At 42.4% G+C, this 26,213-nt stretch overlaps 2 protein-coding genes across 5 annotated transcripts in view; one reads left to right on the top strand and one right to left on the bottom strand.

The window, feature by feature from the left end:
• The window catches only part of F12 (coagulation factor XII), a 49,752-nt gene extending 34,080 nt beyond the window's left edge, over window positions 1–15,672 (bottom strand). The window contains exons 1-6 of the mRNA XM_072146025.1: window positions 15,579–15,672; window positions 11,566–11,602; window positions 10,375–10,474; window positions 6,150–6,217; window positions 2,315–2,422; window positions 172–303 (exon numbers count right to left, since the gene is read on the bottom strand). Of these exons, the coding sequence (XP_072002126.1) occupies window positions 172–303; window positions 2,315–2,422; window positions 6,150–6,217; window positions 10,375–10,474; window positions 11,566–11,602; window positions 15,579–15,638 (505 nt within the window). The 5' untranslated portion in view covers window positions 15,639–15,672. The remainder of the gene's footprint in view (window positions 1–171; window positions 304–2,314; window positions 2,423–6,149; window positions 6,218–10,374; window positions 10,475–11,565; window positions 11,603–15,578) is intronic.
• Window positions 15,673–20,624: 4,952 nt separating this feature from the next.
• Window positions 20,625–26,213, top strand: part of GRK6 (G protein-coupled receptor kinase 6) — a 39,949-nt gene continuing 34,360 nt past the window's right edge. The window contains exons 1-2 of one of the 4 annotated variants that reach the window (XM_072146024.1): window positions 20,625–20,648; window positions 25,960–26,055. In XM_072146024.1, the coding sequence (XP_072002125.1) occupies window positions 26,004–26,055 (52 nt within the window). In that variant the 5' untranslated portion in view covers window positions 20,625–20,648; window positions 25,960–26,003. Of the gene's footprint in view, window positions 20,649–21,648; window positions 21,701–23,876; window positions 24,025–24,159; window positions 24,316–25,959; window positions 26,056–26,213 lie in introns of those variants that run through there. The other 3 variants (XM_072146023.1, XM_072146021.1, XM_072146022.1) reach the window with 3 other exon arrangements.

The following is a 26,213-nucleotide window of genomic DNA, read 5'->3' as shown; positions in this document are numbered from 1 at the left end:
TGAATGCTTCCAGCACCTTGTTGAATCTATGCCACGAAGAATTGAGGCAGTTCTGAAGGCAAAAGGGGGTCCAACCCGTTACTAGCATGGTGTACCTAATAAAGTGGCCGGTGAGTGAATTTCGTAGCACTTTGCAAATCATAAGGGACATATACAATGTTATGAACTCACGTTTTCCAGTTGTTGTTTTACATACTTTTCCTTTCTCATTGCAGGTACATTCTTCCAAAAAGGGGGGCAGATATCTTAACCACTTTTCTCTGGGTTCAAAATACTCTTGCAGCTTTTCATCAAAGCACTTGTCTAGAAAATACAGGAAACACGTTTCAGTTTTATATTCAAAGGGGACTATTGCCATACAAACACTTGACTTGGCAATAGTCACACAGGCATCACCTGTAGCAGTAATATAAAAGGACCTTAATGGCAAAAACCTGTTCTTCAAACAAAAAGTACAGATCACTAAATTGGTCCTGTGAGAATATATACCCTTATGAGTGTGAAGCTACTGAAACAGGAGACAAAAAGATTGAAAAATAAAGCAAAAATAACCCTCAGAGAATGATGAGGAAAACAATAATGTACTAAATATATACGGTGATACTTAATATTATTAACACATATTATCCTGAATTTAACAAAATTGATTTGAACAAAATAGAATAGAAACATGTGCTTTTCTAAAGATAAGAATATCTGCTTTCAAAACGCATCAGGGAAGTAGTTCTGTGTGATAAAGAAACAGATATACATAGTTAGGAATTTGATCTCCAGACCTATAGCACAAAGAAGTGCTGGGATTTGCATCTTTAAAATGACACAAGAAGTATGCGTCTAGTTGCTATAGAAGTCAAGAGAAATGTATCAGGAGTGATGCTCCCCTTCCAGCCTCTAAGCACATCTCATCTCAGACAAGAGAATTACATATTTGCATATGGTTTAAAGAGAAGGCAAATGTGATATGAAGAAATGTTATTTAATTTAATTGGTGTTTAATTTATGTGCTTGTCCATTACTAGCATGTAATAAAAAAAATATGCCAATTTAAGTCCATTATCTTTGGCAATACATTTTCAAATGTTATCTCTATATTTAAGTTTCATTTTGAAATTTTGGTGCAAAATATGGTGCTTGGGGCTTGTACTGTTTACTCTAAATGTATAGTCTGTGCTTAACTCTGGAAGGGAACATCAGTTAAACTAACCCACACTAACTAAACATATCTTTATAAACTTCTAGTATACAGCAGTACAACTATCCCTATATTCCTACCCATGCCTGTTGACTCATCATCTCAGCACATGACTCCATGTCCAATCATCGTCTTTCCTTTGAGCCGAGTCCGGCATATTCATGTTCTTTCAGCCCAGCCACACCTGTAGCTGTCTGATAGAGATGCTGACTGTGTGACTCGACGAAGAGAATTTCTGAGGGAGTGGGAATGAACAAAATGAGAGAGCTGCTGTGTTTCTGCTGTCTTTTCAGCAAATCACATCTCTCTCATTCCTAAGGGAGGGGGAATGATGTATCAGATGCAAGTTGGCTTAGAAAGTATGAGAAAGTATTAGAAAGATGAGAAAGTATGCTTCTTTGTCAATCAGGAAGCTGCAGCTGAGCAGACCGAACATGAATATGCAAAAATGGTGAATAAACTTTACTTATGGACTGCGGAAGTTCACAGTCATGGGGAGGAACACCATAGGGATAGTTGTACTACTGTATAATAGAAGTTTCCAGATTTCTGTTAGTGTAAGTTTAATAATAATAATCTTTATTCATATAGCGCCATCATATTCTGCAGCGCTTTACAAATCATAGGAGACATATACAAATATAATATTACATTATAGAGAACAAACAGTCATATGAAACAATAGAAGTGAGGGTCCTGCTCACAAGAGCTTACAGTCTATGTTTAACTGACAGGTTCCCTTTAAACTGGCCCCTAATGGTGATTGAAAGCAGAATAGCAATATGCAGAATAGCATGCAGATTGTACCATCTAACCACCTTATTGCTATGGCACGATGGGCAAAGGTGTCATCTGTCATAGTCTGTAATTGAATCCTTAAGATGTGACCACAGAACATAAAAAATTTAGTAGAGGGAAAGGCAATATCAAGCCAAAGTGCCAATATGCTTCTATTGTAACTGTGGGCCTAGCAATAATAGCTCCAATATCCAACAGTGGATAAACTGATAGTACAAGAGAATGTCGGAAACATTGTAATCCTGTATATCTCATTAGTGTCAATGATAATTCCTCTACGTATCCAGATAATTCCCTCCGCACCCTCCCCTCCTTTCACCTTACCTTTCTTGCAATCCTTTCCTGTGTACGGTTCATGGCATATACAATTATGACCCCTTAATTTGCTTTCGCATAAACCTCTTGACCCACATGGGTTGTTCTCACAGTGATCTGTGAAGAGAACATTTATAAGTTTCCATCTGCAACACAAAACTCAACCTACCTTTATTTGTTCATAAAGGAGATCATGAAGAAACCTATATTATTGGAAGGGTGACAAACTGGTGATATTGGACATGATACATTCAGTAATGTCAATATAAATGATAAAGAAGCCACTGCATAAGGTACCTGCTTATTGGTAGGATCACTCAACCTTATACCTCCTAATGATCAGTCCTAAAATCTCCCATGTCTGTCCATATATAGAAATACAAAAGACACTGTGGTCAGATGTCTGTAGGTAACAATCAAAAGCCTAGCTGGTAAAATGTATAATCCCTAAACAGTCTCTATCCATAAATAAAGCATGAGGTATAAACTATAAAGAAGAGCGTACTAAAAAGGTATTCAAAAAGTAAGCATCTTACCTTAGGGGTAAGATGCTGACCACAGTGGGGCACATTTACTTACCCGGTCCATTTTACTTAGTAAATGACCCCCAGTGTCTTTTGTATTACTAGGTATGGACAGGAATGGGAGTTTATAGGACTGATCATTAGGAGGTGTGTGATGCTACCTGCTTCCCTCAACCAATTGTTGTCTGTGTCCTGTACACTTTTTTTCATGTGATATTTATTGCAATAAAATTAATCAATTCTTTTGAAGCCTTTTTGTGACACATATCAGATCTTTTTTGTTTTGTTTTTATGTAAATGTTATGTTATATGTTTTGCTAATGATACAACCATGGACAAGAATATGTTTTATTGAATAATTTCAGAAAAAAAACACAAAATGAACCCTTTATGCACCGTATGTTACCCTTATATAACGGTAGAGCAGAATGGAAAATTATGCATTATTGTAAACTTAAAGGAATATTCCCACTTCGGCAATTAATGTTAATATTTGTATGATGAAAATTATTATACAATTTTCCAATATACTTTCTGTATCAATTCCTTGCAGATTTAGAGGTCTAGAAAACCACGAGGAATTGATACAGAAAGTGTAGTGGAAATTTGTATAACTCATTATTCAAACAATATGCATTACGTGTTGAAATGGGAATACCTCTTTAATCGAAGACCTCACCTACATGACCATTGTGTTGCGCCGTGTGCTTTGCCGATGTCCCAATTTATTTCTATGGGCTCATTACCACAGCAGTGGATTGCACTGCCCAGGCTGCAAAAGATGCAGGACATAGGTCCCCCGCTATCTGCCCATGTCCCTTAGTATATATCTAGCCAACCTCCTGCCCCTCAGTATATATCTAGCCAACCTCCTGCCCCCCCCCTGTATATAACTAGCCAGCCTCATGCCCCCCTGGTATATAGCTAACCCCTGCCCTCCAGTATATAGCCAGCCAGCCTCTAGTACAGTGGTGGCAAACCTATGGCACGGGTGCCAGAGGCGGCACTCAGATCCCTTTCTGTGGGCACCCGGGCCATCGCCCCAGCACACCAGACAGGACTCAAAGAATCTTCCTACAGTTCCAAGCAACTTAAAAGATGCTCCTTTCAGTGATATTTTGATACTTTCTTCCCTACTTGGGACTGTAGGAAGAGGGAGAATAAGTAGACAGGGCTGGATTATCTTTGGAGGACCTCCTGCTTGCCCCATAATTCTCTGTGTACACTGGAGACACTGGAGAGAAGCTAAAATGATGAAAATTCTCCATCTTTCTACTGTGTTGATGTCCTCAGGAGGCCAATATGAAGTTGTTGAACAGGGAGCAATAAGTTACTGCTTTAATTTTTGGTTGGCACCTCATGATAAATAAGGGGGGTTTTGGGTTCAGTTTGGGCACCCGGTCGCTAAAAGGTTTGCCATCACTGCTCTAGTATATAGCCAGCTAGCCCATGCCCTCTAATACATAGCTAGCTAGCCCATGCCCCCTAGTTTATATCAAGCCCATGCCCACTAGTTTATAGCCAGCCCCCTGCCCCGAGTATATAGCCAGCCAGCCCCTAGTATATAGCCAGCCCATGCCCACTAGTTTATAACCAGACCTCCAATATATAGCCATTTCAGGCCCTCCAGCCCCTGCTCCCCAGTATATACCCAGCACCCTGTCCCCAAGTATATAGCCAGCCCCTAGTATATAGCCATCCAGCCAGCCCCCAGTATGCCTAGCATTTAAAAGAATAAAGTCAAAACTCACCTTTCCCAAGCCCCCCGCCAAAGGTCCTCTTCTTCCGGGAGCGGCAGGTCTGTGTGCGCCAGCCGCACACACTATAACATCAGCCACCGCTCCTGGAAGTAAGAGGAGGACAGTAAGAAAAGGACCTGCGGGGGGCCAGTTTACATTTTTTTCAAAAAGCAATGGAAAAAGTGTCCTTTTATTCCATGGCAGGTGATATGTTGGCTCTGTGTGTGCCCTAAATGGGTTTGCCCATGAAAGAAAGTTCTCAAATTTTAATCCCCTAGTGATGTTTACACAATAAAGATAATTTTTAACCCCTTACTTTACAATTTTACTCAGTTTACAAAGTTTTATTGCTGTTTTAGCTCATATAACTGTGTGTGGACTGGGACTCTCTCAGCAGACACTTCATGATTCCTCTAGTGCTGTGAGATGCTGTGTGCTGACAATGTGCTTAGATGATCTCTCAGAGATGAGAGATCAGATCCATGAGATGGATATAAAAGACAATGAAACTCTCAGCTCTGCCATAACTCAGCTATAACACACACAAACAGCTCTGCTTCCTCCCACTCCTTCCCCTGCTATAAATATCTTAACTGTAGTTTGTAGAGTAGGTCTATGCATTCTGCTTGCTGGCAGGAAGTGCCTGTGTCTGAGCTGGTCTTGTAATGCAGGGATGACGGACTGTAGGCAGATAGCACTGCAGTGTGCAGGAAAGAGAAGCTACTCATAAAAAGACTCTGCCCTGCCCGACCATAGTCAGGTCGGATTCCGGGGAAACCAAAATTGTATAGAAACAGGTTGGAATTATATGTGTGAAATTATGTATTTTTGTTAATAACAGTGAATAAGAGAATGTTATTTAAGAATCTTGCCTTGGTGAGAATACCCCTTTAAGAAAAGTGATGTTTTGGCTCTGTTGAGGAATAAAAGGACCCCCTTTTCAACTTATATTATCGCTTTTGGAGTGCTGCTTTTTTGCTTCTGTAATTATTGAAAGGTCCTTATCCGGGGCTCATTTAGCGTGCACCTACTTGTAGACAATGCAGTGTTATGATGCTGGGACTTTTGTCTTGTAGATATATAGATAGATGATAGATAAAAAGATATGATATGGATGAAGTTGCTTGTTCGGTGGATCATTTAGGGTTTTACAATATCCTTATTTTAATTCTTCCATGTTCCTAACAGAAACAGCAGCTCTTTACTGTAAGGATCAGCAGAAGAACTTGGCGGACATCAATAAGTCCTTCTACCATAATTCCAGAAAATGCTTTCAATGTCTTTTAATATCTTTTTTTTCAGTTCAATAATGCAGTGTTATTACCTTTGCGCTGTGAGAATGGTTGATTAGCTCTGAACATGTGTCCTTTTTAAGCTTCTGTGGGAACTTACCTGAACATTAATAGGTTTGAGAAATCATCCTTTGGGTTTGTGAAATGAGCCATTTCATGGCAATAAAAGTCATTTTTATAACATTGTAGAGAGAAGCTTTGCAGATTGTAGGTAGCAATAATTATTTGTAGAATAGTTCATTAGAAGAATAAGGAAAATAAAGTAAAATCTGTAAGCTAATAATAGTACCTGTCACATGACCCTCCACACAGTAGGACCACAGCTTGTCTTTGTCATAATTCCTTGTGAGGGAACACCTAAGGGAACACAATTCTATTATACCGCATTGAGTCATAAGGTATGGCAGAGATAGATTGCTGTAAAGTGGAAACTTACAAGGAAGGGAAGTAGCTGTGAGGCATTACTAGATGGTTACTCATTATGTATGCTTATTAATATCTTATATCTGAGAGCTCCGATATTGAAGTCTTCATTTACTGTTAATGTCGGGGAGATTTCAATGAATAAATTATATTGAATATTATCTCACAGAGCTATATGTTAGTCTGCACAAATTCTGCTCTATACCACGCCTGTAATTCTGTATAATGAAACGATTTTTCTTTAAATAATATATGCTGCTTTTTACACCAAACTACACCAGTTCCGACCTGGTGTAGTTTTGTTCGCCAGCCAATCCACCTGCCCCCCAGATATACATCCAGCGTGATGAGGGGGGCATGGCCGTTATCATCTCCCCCTATGTTTCTATATAGACGCTGGCTGTGCTGTCCCGCCTTGAGGTTATTTGCGACTTTTCATAGTAATTTCCAACTATTTCAGCTGTCCACATGTGGATTTTTATGATAAATCAGGCGCAGCAGTGTAAAGCTCTGTGGAGGCCAACTTTACAAAATGGCTGTAAAAGTTACAAGTTTAGGCACAATTATGCTAAAAAGTCACAAAAAAGAGAAAAAAAAATTAAAAAGTTTGATAAATGACACCCCTATGGGTCCACATAAAAAACACTGATTGAATTTGAGTTCAGTCAGTTTTTTCAGAAGTTTTACCTTATAATTAATTAATGCAGTTTTTTTGTGAAGAAAAACTGATGAACATATGGGGGTGAAAACACTGACACATGAAACATGGACACAGAACAGACTGACTTAAAGGAGTATTCCCATGTCAGCAAATTAATGTTACTGTTGGTGTTATAAATAGTTATACAGTTTTCCAATATACTTTCTGTATCAATTCCTTATGGTTTTCTAGATCTCTGCTTGCTGTCATTCTATAGGAAGCTTCCATGTTTACTACAAGTGAACAGAAATCTAAACATGGACACACAGGTGCACGGCTTGTTATATTACATAGGGCAGTGATGGCAAACCTTTTCGAGACCAAGTGCCCAAATTACAACTAAATCCCATTTATTTATTGCAAAGTGCCAACACGAAAATTTAAGCAGTAACTTATTGCTCTCTGTTCTACCACAAATTAAATAGAAGAAAGACCTATATCGTTAAACCACCCCTGTCTGTACCTTCTTACTCTTTCTACAGTCTGAAGAAGCCAAGGATGTGTTGCTTTAAAATAATGCTGAGAGCACCATCTACATTATCTTTGCCTGCAGGTGAATTCTTTCATGCTGAACTGGCACCGGGTGCCCACAGAGAGGGCTCCGAGTGCCACCTCTGGCACCCGTGCCATAGGTTCACCACCACTGACATAGGGTGATCAGAGCTGTGTGATATAATGAGCTGTGCACCTGTGTGACCATGGTCAGATTTCTATCCACTGGAAGTAAATGTAGAAGCTTTATATATAATGACAGCAAGCAGAGCTCTAGAAAACAGTGAGGAATTGATACAGGAAGTACATTGGAAAGTTGTATAACTATTATGCCAACAATAACATTAATTTGCTGAAATGGGAATATTCCTTTAAAACAGTCAATACAGTATGACTAAGTCATATGTTTGGAAAAGGGAAAAAGGATAAAGCGGGTAACATAAGATATAACTTTCATTGAAATATTTTAAAGTAAAGCTCTTTGTAATCCTTTAAAAAACGGTTTTAAAAATGACTAGGATAATGCAAAAGTGTGTATAAACCTTATGTGTGAGCCATGTCACTTAACAAAGTTACCAATGATTGCAACTATGTGAAACACGGCATTATCAATGTTCTACAATATCATATTCATGTGATTTATGGGATTTCTGTGGAAGCTAATAGCATTATGGAACTGATAGGTTATCTTATCCCTATATTGATCCCCAATCAAGTAGCTCACAAAACAATTCATCTACGGGCAATACAATTGAGATTATTTTAATACAGTCATTACATGGCGCTTCATAGGTATACATATCAACATAACTACTGGTCTGGGTAATATAAACTTTTTATTTATCTAGAACAGCTGGATCAGGAATTGTCGCTCTGTGAACTTCTGTTTTCCAACTTTTGAGTTTCTGCTGACATTAGATGCAGGAAGGACTTTTATATCGTGGTTTCCAATAACGAGTGGCGCTACATTGTGTATATTGCATTTGGGAGGAATATTACGCATATGAATTGCAATAGTATTGAGGGGTAATATTTAGCAACATTGCTCCATATACAACAGTGTATAACAATAAACATATTAAAAATAACACTACATACTAACCAACCAATATATCGTACCATGAACAATCTCCTCCTAGTCTCAGATGCTCTAAACTACAGTAGCAGCAAAGGATTCTAGAAGGGTTCCAGAAGGGTCATCCTATGCCACTTGGATTATCTAGTCTGCAAATATATATATATATATATTATATATTATACCTTATCCCAGTTGTGTTTAAAAAGTTCTAAAGAGCTTTATTTTAAAATATTTTATCTTTCTTGCTTTCAACTTTTCCCCTTTTCTAATGCATACTGTATCTATGTATGTGATTATGTATAATTCATTCATGGGGGTTATATATTGTATATAGTAGTTATGAGGTTGGCATCTTATTTATTCAGGGTTTCATTATTTGGACGGTATAGTATATATTACAATTTTTAGTGTGGGGGTCTCGATACATATTTGATATATGCTGGGAAGACAGCGCAGCCACTTGTTGTGTCAGGGATGTATATTTTTTTGGAGCACAGTGTGGGACAACCCAAGCAAGCCACTTATCTCCTGGTCCACATGTGCAGCAGGGTTTGGAGAAGCATCATGCAGTTCAGGATCATCACCTGTGAGTTGCTAGATGCCGCTTCTAGAATGCCAGTCACTGACTAACCACCTAGTTTGTGTAGGGTCAGCGATCTAAGTCTATCTTGCGAATGTGGGTAAAGGGCGGCTGGTGGGGGTGTTATTAGTTAGTAAGTTAGAGGGTAATTTTTTAAAGGTTTCTCTGGTAATTTTAGTGGCCGTGATATAGCTGGGATTCAGGGTAGGGGGCAGCACCTATAAATTTAAAAATAAAGACTGGCAAGGGCACCATCTTTATACAACCTAATTGCCCATTTAATCCATCACTGCTGAGCTAGTCAAAAGTTTTCTGAGGGGTGAAGTCTTTCCTGGTTTTGGCACTAATGTATCTAGTAAAGTCACACAGAAACATACGGTATAAAGAAGCTCTAGTAAATATAACACAACATACATTTTTATTAAGCTGTGCTGTTTTTATAAGAATGGTGATAAAAAGTTTTAAGATATAAAAATATAACATTTCAAGAGATATTTTATAAAAGAGATCTACAAGGCAGTTGTAAGATATAAAGGGTTTTATAGTAACTGCCCCATTGATCAGGAGTGATAGCAGGGGGAAGCTTGCATGAAAACTTACCGGGGCTGGAATGGGTCCCCCCTTGTCTGGGCCCTTGTATAGCTGAAGGGGAAGCATATGCTAAATGCTATCCCCATGTGATACTGTAATATAATACAGAATATTTTTATAGGCAATATTTTCCAAAATTTGGTATAACATTCAGCCATAAAAGTGAAATATATTTTTTGCAGCCCAAGGCAGGGTTGACAGAACCCACCCACCACCTGAAAATTAAGATGGTACCTGTTAGCCAATCATTTATACCTTCTGTCCCCAATTTCCTTGTATTGTTATGATTTCTAATACATACTGACTGTGGCAGGCAAAGTGTTCCTAATGCTCTACTAATGAACTACAAGGAGGTAAAAGCACCTAATGATTTACTAGCACACGGCATAGAACTGACTATAGAATAACATTTTCTCATATTATTCTTTTGATTCTTCTATTGATAGTCCTTACTCTACAATACCTGAGGTGGCTGAATAAGCCTCCTTATCCCTTGTTCCCACCTCACCTTTCTACTTCTCATACTGATAATAGACAATGGATAACACTATTTTTAAAGACAAACATATTTTCACAAAAACCTGATGGTGACTAGAACAGAATGCAAGTTATAGATGGCAGGGAACAATATAGTGTGAACATGGCCTTACCAGAGCTTGGGTCCATTCTTTCCTTTTTTGATACAAGTGTGGTGCAGCTCTCGGGCGTGATGAAAAGGGAAATGACACAGATCCCCACTCTCCGTCAGTACTAAAATATAATGTTATATGTTAGCAGTGTTATAGCTAGACCAAACTACAGGGAACCTGCTATCAGGACTTATGCCATCAAAGCGCTACCAACCTGTTATGCAGAACAGTTAGAGATGCATAATGATCTCCTCCATTTATACTGTATAATGAGCATCATGTAGAAAAAATATGAACACTGTATTCAAATGACCTGTAAGAAGTCATAGAACTGTGTTGTTGGGATGGCTTATCCATATATGCTACATATATTATTCAACCTTGGTGGGCTGGACATTTCTCCAACCGTGTGACTGTAGGGGTACATTTAATAAACTGGTGGAAGCGCCTAGTTAGAAGCACTAGTTGCTGTGGGACCCGTTCAAAAAGATTCGCAATGGTGAAGCAGGCAGCTGATGGCTCCCCACATCACCATTGTGCCTTTGCCACAGCTGTGTGCATTATAAATGGTAGCTGAAGTAACACTAATAGGAGTACAGGCAGTCCCCGGGTTACGTACATGATAGGTTCTGTAGGTTTGATCTTAAGTTGAATTTGTATGTATATTATATTATTGTAACCCCAGGCAAAACATTTTTTGGTCTCTGTGACAATTGGATTTTAAAAATGTTGGGTTGTCATAAGAATCAGGATTAACACTAAATCTTCATTACAGACGCCTGTGATAACTGTTACAGCTGTTTATTGTAGACTAGGGCTAAAGTACAGTAAATTACCAATATCCAGAGGTCCGTTTGTAACTAGGGGGTCGTCTGTAAGTCAGGTGAGTAGGGGACCGCCTGTATTATGCTTTATTGGCACACTTTGAGGTGGACAGAGCACTAAATGAATTTTAATGGGGGGTAAACTGTACATTGTGGTGGACGGTAAGTTCACACATCGCGGTGTAAAGTTATGAAGGAGACAAAGGTTTGTTATGCCCATTCATTTCCAGCCTTCAGACATGATTCAAGACTATCCCAAAACATGAGAGGAAATCATTTTGGTTCCACTCTGTCCGAGATTATTGGTGGTGGGTTGTGGGACCAAATGCTCATGACAGATTCCACTTTAAAAACAAAAAGACTTTATGTGATGGTCAGAAAAAGTTACCTAATCCAGATTTGAGTCTCTGCTTTTCTCTGTGTTTCTGAAACAATAAATGTGTTTATGTTAATTTACTGGAATTAATAACTAATGGAATACAGAATAATACAGGGAAAGTACTACTGCTGCCTAAGAGCTAGTGCCATTAGAGTAATTACTTTTCCAAATACAAATCCCCAGGTGATAGCTCCTGAATATGCTAATATTCCCTCACAATCCTTCACATTAATGTATATATATATATTAACCCATCAGTAGAAAAATGCTTTTAACCCCCTCACGCTCTGCCGCCGCAGCGCTATGATGCTCTTTTTCATACACATTTGTTTAATTTATGAAAATGTATTAAAACACAATAAAACCTATATAAATTTGGTATCACTTTGATCATACTGAACCAAAGAATAAAGCCAGGGTGTTATTTGGCGCGCACATTGACAGTCGTAAAAACTGAACTCACAAGAACGTGATGCAAATGGGTTTTTTTTCCAATTTTTCCACATTTGGAATTTTTTTCCAGCTTCCCAGTACATGGCATGGAATAATAAATATCATTACTGAGAAGTAAAATTTGTTATGCACAAAATGAGCCCTCACACAGCTCTGTACATGGAAAAATGAAATAGTTATGGATTTTTGATGGTGGAGAGCGAGAATTTAGCAAAAAAACCCTGCCTCTAGGGGTTAAACACATATTAAAGGGAAATTGATCTATTAAACCGCTATTAGTATGTTGTAAGGCAGCTGTCACACGTGACGTTTTTTTTTTATTTATGTCTTGGAAGCAGCATCTTCGCTTCATTTGTTTTCTAATTGGTTTATTCACTTAGTGCCTTTACTTGACATTTTGTTTACTGTGATTTCTAAGGTTTGTGTTTGCTATGTCCTTTTTTATTGTAATCTTTGAAAATGGTTGTGTTTTGTGCTCTGCGTTTAGAGAGCAAACTGTAGAAGCTGCATGGAGAATAAGAATTCCAAACAAAAGAACCAAAATCTAACAAACCACTGGATTAGTACAAAAAGACACAGATGTATTAAATTAAAATACATCAAGCATTGCATTTTGAAAACACAAAAATAAGTATTTAAAAAAAAACTTGAATTCCACACATGTCACTGGCCTAAAGTACCATAACACCTTCTAGAACATGAGCCAAAGAATCAACTTTTAAGTGAGATGTAAATTGGTTGTAAAAAGTCAGAGGCGGAAAGTCTAGCACTAAAGTCAAGCTCTCCCCGCCTCGCAACGCCCCTTCATTGTGTTGACGTCCCGGAGTCATTAACCGGCTCACCTTTAGTCTGGTGCATGACATGAATCAAGGCAGGGAGAGCTTGTCCTCAGTGATCACTTCAAAGTTGATTTTTTTTAAAAAGATGCCATCATACCGGGTCTACAAAAGAAACTGAAGATCTGGAAGGTGCTTAGCTACCTGCTAGTAGTGGTTAATTGCAACAAATAGTATAAAACAAAGTTCCAGCTCACCACTCATTGAATACATCCACCTGTTGTGCACAGACAACCCTGAGTGGTTTATTGGGTGAATTTCTGCTCACTGGCTCCCTTTAATACTCAAGCAAGATAAACCAGGGGCACTTACTCGTAGATTCAGGCACTGCGATTGTATCTTCTTATATTTGTTATTCATGGCCTTCTAGCTCCTAAAATCAACTTTTAAAATTATGCTAATGATAATGAAGTTTCAGCACACAGTGGGAGGGGAAAGTGCTCCTGTACAGTGTAACAGACTGTGGAGCTATAGCACTAAGGGGCTCTGGTAACATTCCCAGAGCACTTCAGGTTCATTAGCATAATTTTACAATATGATTTTAGAAGGAAGGATACATTGGGGCACATTAACTTACCCGGCCAACGGGGGTTCACCCGAAGTGCATTGTCCGACATCAATGCAAAGATTGTGCGCCCGATTTCCTGCATGTGTCGCTTCCCGCTCTGGTCCGCCAGAGTTCACCATCTTCTTCCTGGTGCATGTAAGTGCATTGGATGCGACACAATTTGAATATTAAATCCCGCACTCAGTCCGAAGCAGTTGGATCATCCGACGGACCGCCCCCCGATTTCTGTCGCATGAAAGCCAGCACAATTGTGTCACAATCCGATCGTGTGCAACACAATCCCCAGTTAAATACCTGTCAAGCGACGCAAATCATGAAAATTTCGTAAATCCAATGAAAGGGTGATCCGCGGACCCTAGTAAACAAGCCCCCATGTATAACAAATATATGGAGATTACCAGAGTACCTGTGCCTGTTTCTATAACTATGTGTCCTTGGTTTATCATGCTTGATTTTGAGATTTAGATTTGTAGATTTCCTTTAATAACTAAAACTTCAGCCCACACGCCAATCACTGTAGAAAAGGACTTCCCAAGCAGCTTGGGCAGGGGACAAATAGAGCCATGGAAACCCATGACCATGTGTGTGATCCCATTGAAATACATGGGACTGTGTGCGAGCTGGTGAAACAACGGATAGCACACGACCCAAAATAGCCCGTTTGTACAGTAACAGCATATTTGTAAAAATGTCATCCACATGCTGTGATTCTACTAGTATAACTGCTACATACTATGTGAGCTGGTATTTGATAACTAGACAGATGATATATAGATAGATAGATAGATAGATAGATAGATAGATAGATAGATAGATAGATAAGCATCTTCAACCAGGCATTCAATCAACAAGTATAAAGGAACAATACAACCTCTGCCCACAAAAGTCAACATGCAGGGAGCCCTGAGCAAATGCCCGGTTTGCCACCCGCAAAGTACAGTATCTAAGGGTACCAAAAGGGCTAACTTGTATTCTATATGTACAACATATATGGCATAGAGCAGTGGTGGCGAACGGTTGCCAGATGTGGCACTTGGAGCACACTCTGTGGGCACCCAGTCCATCACCCCAGTTTCCAGACAGGACTCAAAACCTCCTCCTGCAGTCCTAGGCAGCCCAGGATGTGCTGTGATCAGTGCTATTTTAAAGCTACACATCCTTAGCTGTCTTGGTCTACAGGAGGAGCAAGGAAGTGCAGACAAGGCTGCGTTATTATTGGAGCGCCTGCTCTAGGCCCCACAATCCTGTTCAGGGGAACCTGGAAGGAAGCTACAATGATAATCTGAATTTCTCATCTTTCGTTCAACTGTATTGGCGTCCTCAGGACGCCAATACAATTAAAAGCTGTGACAAACAGGTAGCAACAATGTTACTGCTTAAATTGCCAAGTTGGCTCTTTGCATTTAAATAAGTGGGGTTTGATTGTAGTTTGGGCACTCAGTCTCTAAAAGGTACACCATCACTGGCATAGAGGTTTTCAAAATCGGGTATTGTCTAATTTGCATAAAAACATTAAATTCCAAAAACAAGTTGAACAGTCTATACTAGTTAAGTCCACATAAGATACTTGTAAAAGTATTTGCACTCCACTCAGTTCAGATACAGTAAATTGATGCAACTCTATAGTGAATTTAACACGTGACATGTGGTGCCAATGATTCTTGTCTGTATTTAGTCAGCTCTTTCCTTCCGTGATTACCCGTGTTACCCAATATTTCCTGTGTCTGATATTCAGCAACAGATTGTTTCCTCCAGCACATATGACATGGTGTATGGATGTTATCCTACCTGTTTACTGTAATCATAAATGTCATTGTTCCGAATACTTGGAAACATGACATAAAAAGGTAATAGAGGTGTCAATATCCGAGCTGTTAGCTATAGGTCTGACATTTCTAGCAGCATAGGAACTCAACAAACCGGATTGTCCAGGTTCCTAAGATTAGGAAAAGAAGACACAAGGCATTTACACCAAATGTGACCTCAGCGTCTCAGCATAGCTTTCCGTAGTCTTTCTCAAATGTCAAAGCCATATCATAAACAGTTTAGTGACGTGACCTTTCGATCCGTTATAATCCATAACCTTATGTTTTAGGGACACAAGCTCCAAATATGTTAACTGCCCAGGTGGTACATATTAGGTGGTACATGTATATGTTACTTACGGGCTTGGCCTGCATGGATCCTAGGAAAAAGAGGCAGAAGAGCAGAGAGGGAAGCTTCATGGTGTCTACACAAAATGTGACTAGGCTCAGAGGGAAAAATCAAAGGTTAGGAGAATGAACTGGTAAATAGAGGGCATTGCCCCTTCACCTCTGTCTTGAACTGCAGGTCTATTTGTTCTCAGTGTCATCTCATGTATTAGAAAAAAAATACAATCCTGGCCTTTGGATGGAAAACATAAAAATCATTTAGCCGTTTCCAGGTATTTGACAACAGAAATCTTTAATAAATAGTGATTGTCCCTGAGTGCGTCTAAGATCATCGCTACCGGTGTCCTTTTTGTAACCCAGGTGTGGATCATAAAGAGGAATGGCACTGCCTAAGCAACAACGGCGGCGGTGGTGTCTGGGTCATAGAGAAGAGCATGGAAGCGACGAGGAGCCGGCTGCAAGGAGCGCAGGTAGGTGAGCATTACTTTTTGCTCTGGCTACCTATCTACTGGGGGGCATCCGCTGTGGCTACCTATCTACTGGGGGGGGGGGAGTGATGTGGCTACCTGTCTACTGGGGTGAATGTGCTGTGGCTACCTAGCTACTGGGGGGGCATGTGCTGTGGCTAACTATCTACTGGGGGGGAAGTGATGTGGCTACCTATCTACTGGGGGGGGATGTGCTGTGGCTACCTATCTACTGGGGGGAATGTGCTGTGGCTACCTATCTACTGGGGGGCATGTGCTGTGGCTACCTAGCTACTGGGGGGGCATGTGCTGTGGCTACCTATCTACTGGGGTGAATGTGCTGTGGCTACCTAGCTACTGGGGGGGCATGTGCTGTGGCTAACTATCTACTGGGGGGGAAGTGATGTGGCTACCTATCTACTGGGGGGGGATGTGCTGTGGCTACCTATCTACTGGGGGGAATGTGCTGTGGCTACCTATCTACTGGGGGGCATGTGCTGTGGCTAACTATCTACTGGGGGGGAAGTGATGTGGCTACCTATCTACTGGGGGGGAATATGCTGTGGCTACATGTCTACTGGGGGGGTGGGCATGTGCTGTAGCTACCTTTCTAGTGGGGTGGGCATGTGCTGTGGCTATCTATCTACTGGGAGGCATGTGCTGTAGCTTCCTATCTACTGGGGGGGGGGTGCTGTGGCTACATGTCTACTGGGGTTAATGTGCTGTGGCTACATGTCTACTTGGGGGGTATGTGCTGTAGCTAGCTATATAGTAGGGGTCATGTGCTGTGGCCACCAATCTACGGGGGGGAATGTGCTGTGGCTACCTATCTACTGGGGGGCATGTGCTGTGGCTACCTATCTACTGGGGGGAATGTGCTGTGGCTACCTATCTACTGGGGGGCATGTGCTGTGGCTACCTAGCTACTGGGGGGGCATGTGCTGTGGCTACCTATCTACTGGGGTGAATGTGCTGTGGCTACCTAGCTACTGGGGGGGCATGTGCTGTAGCTAACTATCTACTGGGGGGGAAGTGATGTGGCTACCTATCTACTGGGGGGGGATGTGCTGTGGCTACCTATCTACTGGGGGGAATGTGCTGTGGCTACCTATCTACTGGGGGGCATGTGCTGTGGCTAACTATCTACTGGGGGGGAAGTGATGTGGCTACCTATCTACTGGGGGGGAATATGCTGTGGCTACATGTCTACTGGGGGGGTGGGCATGTGCTGTAGCTACCTTTCTAGTGGGGTGGGCATGTGCTGTGGCTATCTATCTACTGGGAGGCATGTGCTGTAGCTACCTATCTACTGGGGGGGGGGGTGCTGTGGCTACATGTCTACTGGGGTTAATGTGCTGTGGCTACATGTCTACTTGGGGGGTATGTGCTGTAGCTAGCTATATAGTAGGGGTCATGTGCTGTGGCCACCAATCTACGGGGGGGGGGGTATGTGCTACCTATCTACTGTAGGGGACATGTGCTGTGGCTACCTATCTACTCTGGGGTTATATGCTGTGGCCACCTATCTACTGTGGGGCATGTGCTGTGTCTACCCATCTACTGAGGGTCATGTGCTGTGTGGCTACCTATCTAATCGGGGAGGGGTGGGGGGTACTGTGGCCACCTATCTACTGGTGCGGGCATGTGCTGTGACTACCTATCTACTGAGGGGCAAGTGCTGTGGATACCTATCTGCCGGGGGCATGTGCTGTGACTACCTATCTATCGAGGGGCAAGTGCTGTGGATACCTATCTGCCGGGGGCATGTGCTGTGGCTACCTATCTACTGAGGGGCAAGTGCTGTGGATACCTATCTGCCGGGGGCATGTGCTGTGGCTACCTATCTACCGTGGGGCATGTGCATATTGTTTGGCTCTCACGGAATTACATTTTAAAATATGTGGCGTTCCCGACCCCTAGTTTCGGACATGCAACTTTGCTGCTGATTTTACGTCATATTATTTAGCAAAGTGATTTTTATGCAGTTTTCTGACTTGTCCGAGAAATGGATGTGTCCTCACTTTAAAAGGGGGTGAGGCCTCCCAGGAAATAGCTTGTGGTGCAGCAAAATAGACAAACTAATCATCCAGTATCAGACACAATGATTAATCTGGTGCAGCAGAGACCTGCCTAGTTCTACTCTGCACTTGTCTAATACATCACCCCCAGTATGTAGGACGGTCCCATGGTGGCAGAGAGGGGAAGATCATCACGTGTATGCCAGAGAAGTAAAAATGGCCATGAAAAAGTATAAAAGTAGCAATATCATATATTGAAGTATAAATTGACACCAAGACAAGAGGACAGTTACAGCAAACACCAAATCTATCTATGGGCGTTTTATTCCTCAGACTGGCATCAAAGAACATGCTCTGCTTGTGTCAGATCACATTGGACTAGCACGAGAAAAATGCCCCTGGGCAAGAGGCCTTAGTAATTTCAACATCAAAGGGCATGACAAACCGGGGTCACTTATACATCTAGGCACTGCTACTGAGGTAATTAACTTATACTTGTTATCCAGGGCTCTGTGGAGCATTACCAGAAGCCCTCCAAGCTGTAATCTCACACAGTGGGAGCGAGGCGTCGCCCAGAGCCCTTTCCGGCTCATTAGCATAATTGTAATAGATGATAGAAGGGTGGAAGCCATGGATACAAAATATAAGATTACCACGGTCACAGTGCCTGGATCTGTGAGTAAGTGTCCTTGCTTTATATGCTTTATTTTGATGGTAGATTTCCTTTAACCTCTCTTGGACCACCCGCTGACGTCTAAAGACTTTGCAGTCAGAGACACCCGGTGACCCTAGGGAGAAGGAGATGCAGTTCTCACAGCATCACGCTGAAGGTCTCTATGCTAATTAGACCCAGTCCAGCTTTGATCAGCACCACCAGTCACAGATGGTGGTTTTCCCCTGTACCGGAGGCTGTTGTAGATGCCTCAGTTACAGGGGAAAAATTGAAAAAAAAAAAGAATAAAGTCAAATTAAAAAAAAAATAAAAGTGAAAATGTCCCCCAGGGGTCTTTTATGACATCATGGGGGGCATACAAAGTAAAAACACACACAAAAATATTAACAAATATTCATAAAAATACAATCACACTTCCCAGGTAATAAAAAAAAATCCCCCGCTACACTCCAAAATGTATTGCCATAGTCTCTCCGTTTGCCCGAAACTATATATATTATATATGAAAACGACCAAAACAAAATAGGGAATTCATTAATAATTTTCATTTTAAGTTCATTTGAAAATAAAAAAGTTGTACCATAATAAAAACATGTCCTATAAATTACAATTTCCACTTTTAACCCCAAATAAAAATATGAATGAAAATATGTTTAAACTTACTTAACTTAAAATATTTGCTAAAAATGCCCCGGGGCACTAGAGCTTTTTGAGGCCGTGTCACTAAGGGGTTAAAGATTATTGTAAAAAAAAAAACCATGGTCATATCTCTGAAGGTAAACCATCTCATTCATTTTATGCTCTACCTGACCTTGTGTTACAACGGCTTTCTAGACTCAGAGCATCTAGGGGTCAATAGCGGACACATAGGGGGAGATTTAGGCCGGCGGCACATGTGGCGTTTTGAACCCATGTTTGGGCTGTTTTTAAGCAGTCTGTTAAAAAACGCATGCATTTCTAACAGGTTTTAACAATTATCTTAATTAAACGGGTCAAAAACTCAGGCGTTTTTTTAACGGACTGCTTATCAGGGCCTGTGCACCGGTTTTCTGGCATACAAGCCCTGCAGTAATGCGAACTGCCAGGCATTTTGATTTTGATTACCCCTATGCCAAGGTGGGTGTGGAGCGGCATGAAGGGGATGCGGCAGGCGGCTGTGTGGGCCTACAATTGGGCCGAGCCCTTCCTTGTTCCAGATGAATTGTGTTTTGCAACGCAATCCAGATGGAACACGTGAACGCAACCTCTGGGAGTATTCACAATGTCTGTGATCACGGAACATGAAAAGTACGGTGTCACGGATGGATCACTCTGCCGGGGACTTATATGATGCACAGAGTTCCTGCTTCTCCAATATGAAGTAGAGCGGACGCTGTAATAATAATAATCTTTATTTATACAGCGCCATCAAATTCCGTAACGCTTTACGATCATAGGGGACATATACAAATATAATATTACATTACAGAGTACAAACATTCATATGGAACAATAGGAGTGAGGGCGCGTTCACGACGCATTGTGTCACTTTTTTATGTGTTTTTGACGCATTCCAAAGGCTTCAGTCTTGATCACATGCTGAGGTTACATTGCGTTTTAGCAGATGCAGTGGAAACTCAATGTAACCTTAGCTTGTGCTCAAAGTTGGAGCTTTTACAATGTGTCAAAAACACATCAAAAACAAATCGCAACACATTGTGTGAGCGCACCCTGAGGAAGCAGTCCCATCCGTGACACTTTTAACGTACTATGATCATAGAACAATGACAGACAATGCAAATCCACCCTTAAGCTGTTCATTACTCACGACGGGCAATGTGTGTGGATTAAAATCCTCATTGCTTGGAAGTCGGAATGGCTAATCTGTGTTTTGTTTGCCATTTTTAGGCTTTTCTTAGTTCCCTGGATAAGCAGTTTGCTCAAGGTAGGCTATCTTGCCATTGCATCATGACTGCTTCCATTGATAATGCTTTACTTAAACAAACATTCATTCATGCAACTTTTTCTCAGACCAGAGAATTGTTAGCTTTACTGCTTTTACGCAGTGGTGGGTAGTGGGGTTATGAATTACTGCCTAGCATACAGCCACTTACATGGATGTCATCAATATCTTAGTACAGTGATGGCGAACCTTTTAGAGGCAACCAAGACCCACTTATTTGTCGCAAAGTGCAAACACAAAAATTTAATTATTGATTTATACTCCCTTCTCAGTCACATTGATACCGGCACCCTAAGGACACCAATAAAGCAGAAAATAGAAGAAATTTGGATGATCACTGTTGCTTCCCTAAGGGCGCGTTCACACGTTGCGTTTTAACCTGCGTTTTCATTGCGTTTGAAACGCATATACAACAGCTGAGGAGGGGTGATTTGCCTAATTACATCACTGTTAACATTTCCGTTTACAAAACGCATCGTAAACGCGATGTTAAGGCATACGTTAACATTGCGTTTCCAAACGTAAACGGTACTGTAATTAGGCAAATCCCCTCTCATCAGCTGTTGTATATGCGTTTCAAACGCAATGAAAACGCGACCAAAACGCAATGTGTGAACGCGCTCTAAGGGTGAAGACACACGTGGCGTTTTGAGGCTGTTTTTGGGCTGTTTCTAGTTTTCACATCGTTAAAAACGCATCCGGCTTTTAAAAATGCATGCGTTTTTGTCCGGTTTTTATTGCGCTATTTCGGAAAACTGACAAAAAGGCACGCGTTTTTAACACATGCGTTTTTAACGATGTGAAAACGCACTAACTAAATACGCCCGAAAACGGCCTAAAAACGTCATGTGTGTCTTCACCCTAAGGGTCCCATAAACAGGAAGAATTGTCAGGGTCGGAGCAGGAGCTACAATGATAATCCAGATCAGTCCACACCTTCCCACTCCTCCAGTGGTCCCAAGTAGCGCTGTCACTGTGGGCCTGAGTGCCCACAGAAATGGCTCTGAGTGCCTCCTCTGGCACCCGTGCCATAGGTTAGCCACTACTGTCTTAGTATATCAATGCAAAGCTGATAAGGAGTGCACAGCTGTAGGGGCAGAGCCAGGGTTGCCAACTATTTTACCAGAAAACCTGCTCCACATTATGATGATGGATCCTCTAACAATGAAACAGAAAGGGCAATAGGCCAAAGACTTTTCAACTGGGTGTCGACTGGTGTATACTGGGATCTGCTGTCTGTATACTGGTGTATACTGGGATCTGCTGTCTGTATACTGGTGTATACGGGGACCAGCTGCATGTGTACTGGTGTATACTGAGATCTGCTGTGTGTGTACTGGTGTATACTGGGATCTGCTGTGTGTATACGGGGACCAACTGCATGTGTACTGGCGTATACTGGGATCTGCTGTGTGGGTACTGGGGTATACTGGGATCTGCTGTGTGAGTACTGGTGTATACTGGGATCTGCTGCGTGTATATGGGGACCAACTGCATGTGTGCTGGCGTATACTGGGATCTGCTGTGTGTGTGCTGGCGTATACTGGGATCTGCTGTGTGTGTACTGGCGTATACTGGGATCTGCTGTGTGTGCACTGGCGTATACCGGGATCTGCTGTGTGTGCACTGGCGTATACTGGGATCTGCTGTGTGTGCACTGGCGTATACTGGGATCTGTTGCGTGTGCACTGGCGTATACTGGGATCTGCTGCGTGTGCACTGGCGTATACTGGGATCTGCTGTGTGTGTACTGGCGTATACTGGGATCTGCTGTGTGAGTACTGGTGTATACTGGGATCTGCTGCGTGTATACTGGGATCTGCTGTGTGTGTACTGGTGTATACTGGGATCTGCTGTGTGGGTACTGGTGTATACTGGGATCTGCTGCGTGTGCACTGGCGTATACTGGGATCTGCTGCATGTGCACTGGCGTATACTGGGATCTGCTGCGTGGATACTGGCGTATACTGGGATTTGCTGCGTGTGCACTGGCGTATACTGGGATCTGCTGCGTGTGCACTGGCGTATACTGGGATCTGCTGCGTGTGCACTGGCGTATACTGGGATCTGCTGCGTGTGCACTGGCGTATACTGGGATCTGCTGCGTGTGCACTGGCGTATACTGGGATCTGCTGCGTGTGCACTGGCGTATACTGGGATCTGCTGCGTGTGCACTGGCGTATACTGGGATCTGCTGCGTGTGCACTGGCGTATACTGGGATCTGCTGTGTGTGTACTGGCGTATACTGGGATCTGCTGTTTGAGTACTGGTGTATACTGGGATCTGCTGCGTGTATACTGGGATCTGCTGTGTGTGTACTGGTGTATACTGGGATCTGCTGTGTGGGTACTGGCGTATACTGGGATCTGCTGCATGTGCACTGGCGTATACTGGGATCTGCTGCGTGTGCACTGGCGTATACTGGGATCTGCTGCGTGTGCACTGGCGTATACTGGGATCTGCTGCGTGTGCACTGGCGTATACTGGGATCTGCTGCGTGTGCACTGGCGTATACTGGGATCTGCTGTGTGTGTACTGGCGTATACTGGGATCTGCTGTGTGAGTACTGGTGTATACTGGGATCTGCTGCGTGTATACTGGCGTATACTGGGATCTGCTGCGTGTGCACTGGCGTATACTGGGATCTGCTGCGTGTGCACTGGCGTATACTGGGATCTGCTGCGTGTGCACTGGCGTATACTGGGATCTGCTGCGTGTGCACTGGCGTATACTGGGATCTGCTGCGTGTGCACTGGCGTATACTGGGATCTGCTGCGTGTATACTGGGATCTGCTGCGTGTGCACTGGCGTATACTGGGATCTGCTGCGTGTGCACTGGCGTATACTGGGATCTGCTGCGTGTGCACTGGCGTATACTGGGGACAGCCGTGTGTGCATGCACTGGTGTATACTGGGGACAGCTGCATGTATACTGTTTCATGGGCTTGATAATTGCATTTTGTGTGTAGAAAATGTCTTTTTTTTTCTCCATTAAGCAGATATTTGGACACCACTAATGTACAATGTATTATTTACAGAGATCACTTGTAACTGCAGGTATCTGTTGATGTCCTTTCCCACTAATGTAATATTCACAGCGCATTTCCTCTCAGCTGGAGCGAGTGCTTCATGTAATGTAATAACGCTCCGAGCTGTGTATCTATAGGCGCTACAGTACTACTCGGTCAGCGTGCCAACCATATTCAGGATCCGCCAGCCAACATATGGCGACCCCCGTGACGTCACCACACGCCCGTGAGAGCAGATACATAGCGCACAAGTATCCCCGAGGGTCCCACAAATCAAGGCGGCATCAAGTGACAATGGCAGTGGCAGCGGAGTCTCCGCCCACTCCAGGTTATTCACCCAATCGTCATGAGAGCTGGATGACAGCTACTGAAAGCGATGAGAGCCGTGTGAACGGGAACACAGTTAATGCTGATTGTAAAATCCAGCCAATGAGCGGTGTGTCCGGGGGTGCGGCTGATGGCTGATTGGCTGTGGTGGGTGGGGTCTGTCATTGGCAGCAGGGTGCTGGGAGTCTTGCAGAAAGTGAGTGGCCGCCCGAGGCTCGGAGCCCCCGGCCAGGCCGACCTATGGAGCTGGAAAACATAGTGGCCAACACCGTGCTGCTCAAAGCCAGGGAAGGTGTGTATGTGCATGCCAGGGGCGGCGCGGGAAACTTACATCTGCCATCACTTGTAGGGTACTCTGCCTGCACTAGTGTACGAGCCCGGGCATACATGGAGCACTGGGCAGCAGAGATTGGGGAGAATGGATGCAGGTGCAGAGATGTGTATACATGTGTGCTGCAAGTATACGTCATGTTGTGCATACATGTGTGCTGCAAGTATACGTCATGTTGTGCATACATGTGTGCTGCAAGTATACGTCATGTTGTGCATACATGTGTGCTGCAAGTATACGTCATGTTGTGCATACATGTGTGCTGCAAGTATACGTCATGTTGTGCATACATGTGTGCTGCAAGTATACGTCATGTTGTGCATGCATGTGTGCTTCACGTATATGTAATGTGATGTGTATACATGTGTGCCGCATGTATATATGTCACGTGATGTGTATACATGTGTGCCGCATGTATATATGTCACGTGATGTGTATACATGTGTGCCGCACGTATATGTCACGTGATGTGTATACATGTGTGCCCCACGTATATATATATATATATATATATATATATGTATATGTCACGTGATGTGTATACATGTGTGCCGCACGTATATGTCACGTGATGTGTATACATGTGTGCCGCACGCATAATGTCACGTGATGTGTATACATGTGTGCCGCACGCATAATGTCACGTGATGTGTATACATGTGTGGCGCTCGTGTATGTCACGTGATGTGCATACATGTGTGGCGCTCGTGTATGTCACGTGATGTGCATACATGTGTGGCGCTCGTGTATGTCACGTGATGTGCATACATGTGTGGCGCTCGTGTATGTCACGTGATGTGCATACATGTGTGCCGCCCGTATATGTCACGTGAGGTGCATACATGTGTGCCGCACGTATATATATGTGTGTGTGTATGTCACTTGATAATGTGTAACCAAACCCTTGAACCGTTTATTTTTCAGGTATAAATTGCTTTACTTTACTTCATAAAGTAAAGCTACTTCTCTGTGTGTAATTCCCTTGATTGTTCAGCTCTCTGAGGAGATTACACTCGCCAGGGACTGTAAAGAAAGAGGGAAAAAGAAGGATATAAGAACATATTTCTGTTCTATTTATTACTTGTCAAGAGAATAAAAATCTTGAACATGATAGTTTTTATCCGTAGCCTCAGACAACATTTTTTTGACAATTGGATTATAAAAATGTTGGAATGTCATAAGATCCAGAACAATAAAGCTTCATTACAGACACCTTTAATAACTGTTACAGCTGATCAGGACTAAAGTACAGTAAATTACCAACATCCAGAGGTCCGTTGGTAACTAGGGGTCGTCTGTAAGTCGAGTGTTCTTAAGTAGGGGACCTCCTGTATGTTGTCTTTGCCCCCTTTGTGGCCAGTGTCTCCATGTAAATTGCACAATTTGTCATCCATTGTCTTGATGTAAATGTTGTTGTCAGTAATAAGAAAGGAAAATGTCAGCAAACTCTGCCATCATTTTCATTGATTTGCATGTTAACAATATTTTTCCTGAAAAGCGTGTCAGAGCCATTGGAAGGCGACCACGGATTTGCCTAAACACTTGATTATTTCCAGGCATCTGTTCTGCGGGATTTTATCTGATGTGTCTTATATTTGTCTACAGGTGGAGGGGGGAACCGAAAAGGAAAAAGCAAAAAATGGCGGCAAATGTTGCAGTTTCCACATATTAGTGAGTGTGAGGAGTTGAGGCGTACACTTGGTAAGTCCAGCTGGTCACCCCCCGAATCCTCTTCCCTGTAGCGAGTGTTGGCAAATGTGATTTCACCGCTTCCTCTTACGATGCTCTTACCACTTCCTGTACAAATGTGTAAGTGTGTGGTGTCGCACGTTTCACAAGTCACAGCGATCGTGAAAATG

The sequence above is a fragment of the Engystomops pustulosus genome, chromosome 4, assembly GCF_040894005.1.
Source record: "Engystomops pustulosus chromosome 4, aEngPut4.maternal, whole genome shotgun sequence".
Classification (NCBI taxonomy): domain Eukaryota; kingdom Metazoa; phylum Chordata; class Amphibia; order Anura; family Leptodactylidae; genus Engystomops; species Engystomops pustulosus.
Note: the sequence above shows the minus strand (reverse complement) of the source record. Positions and strands in the feature narration are given on the sequence as shown.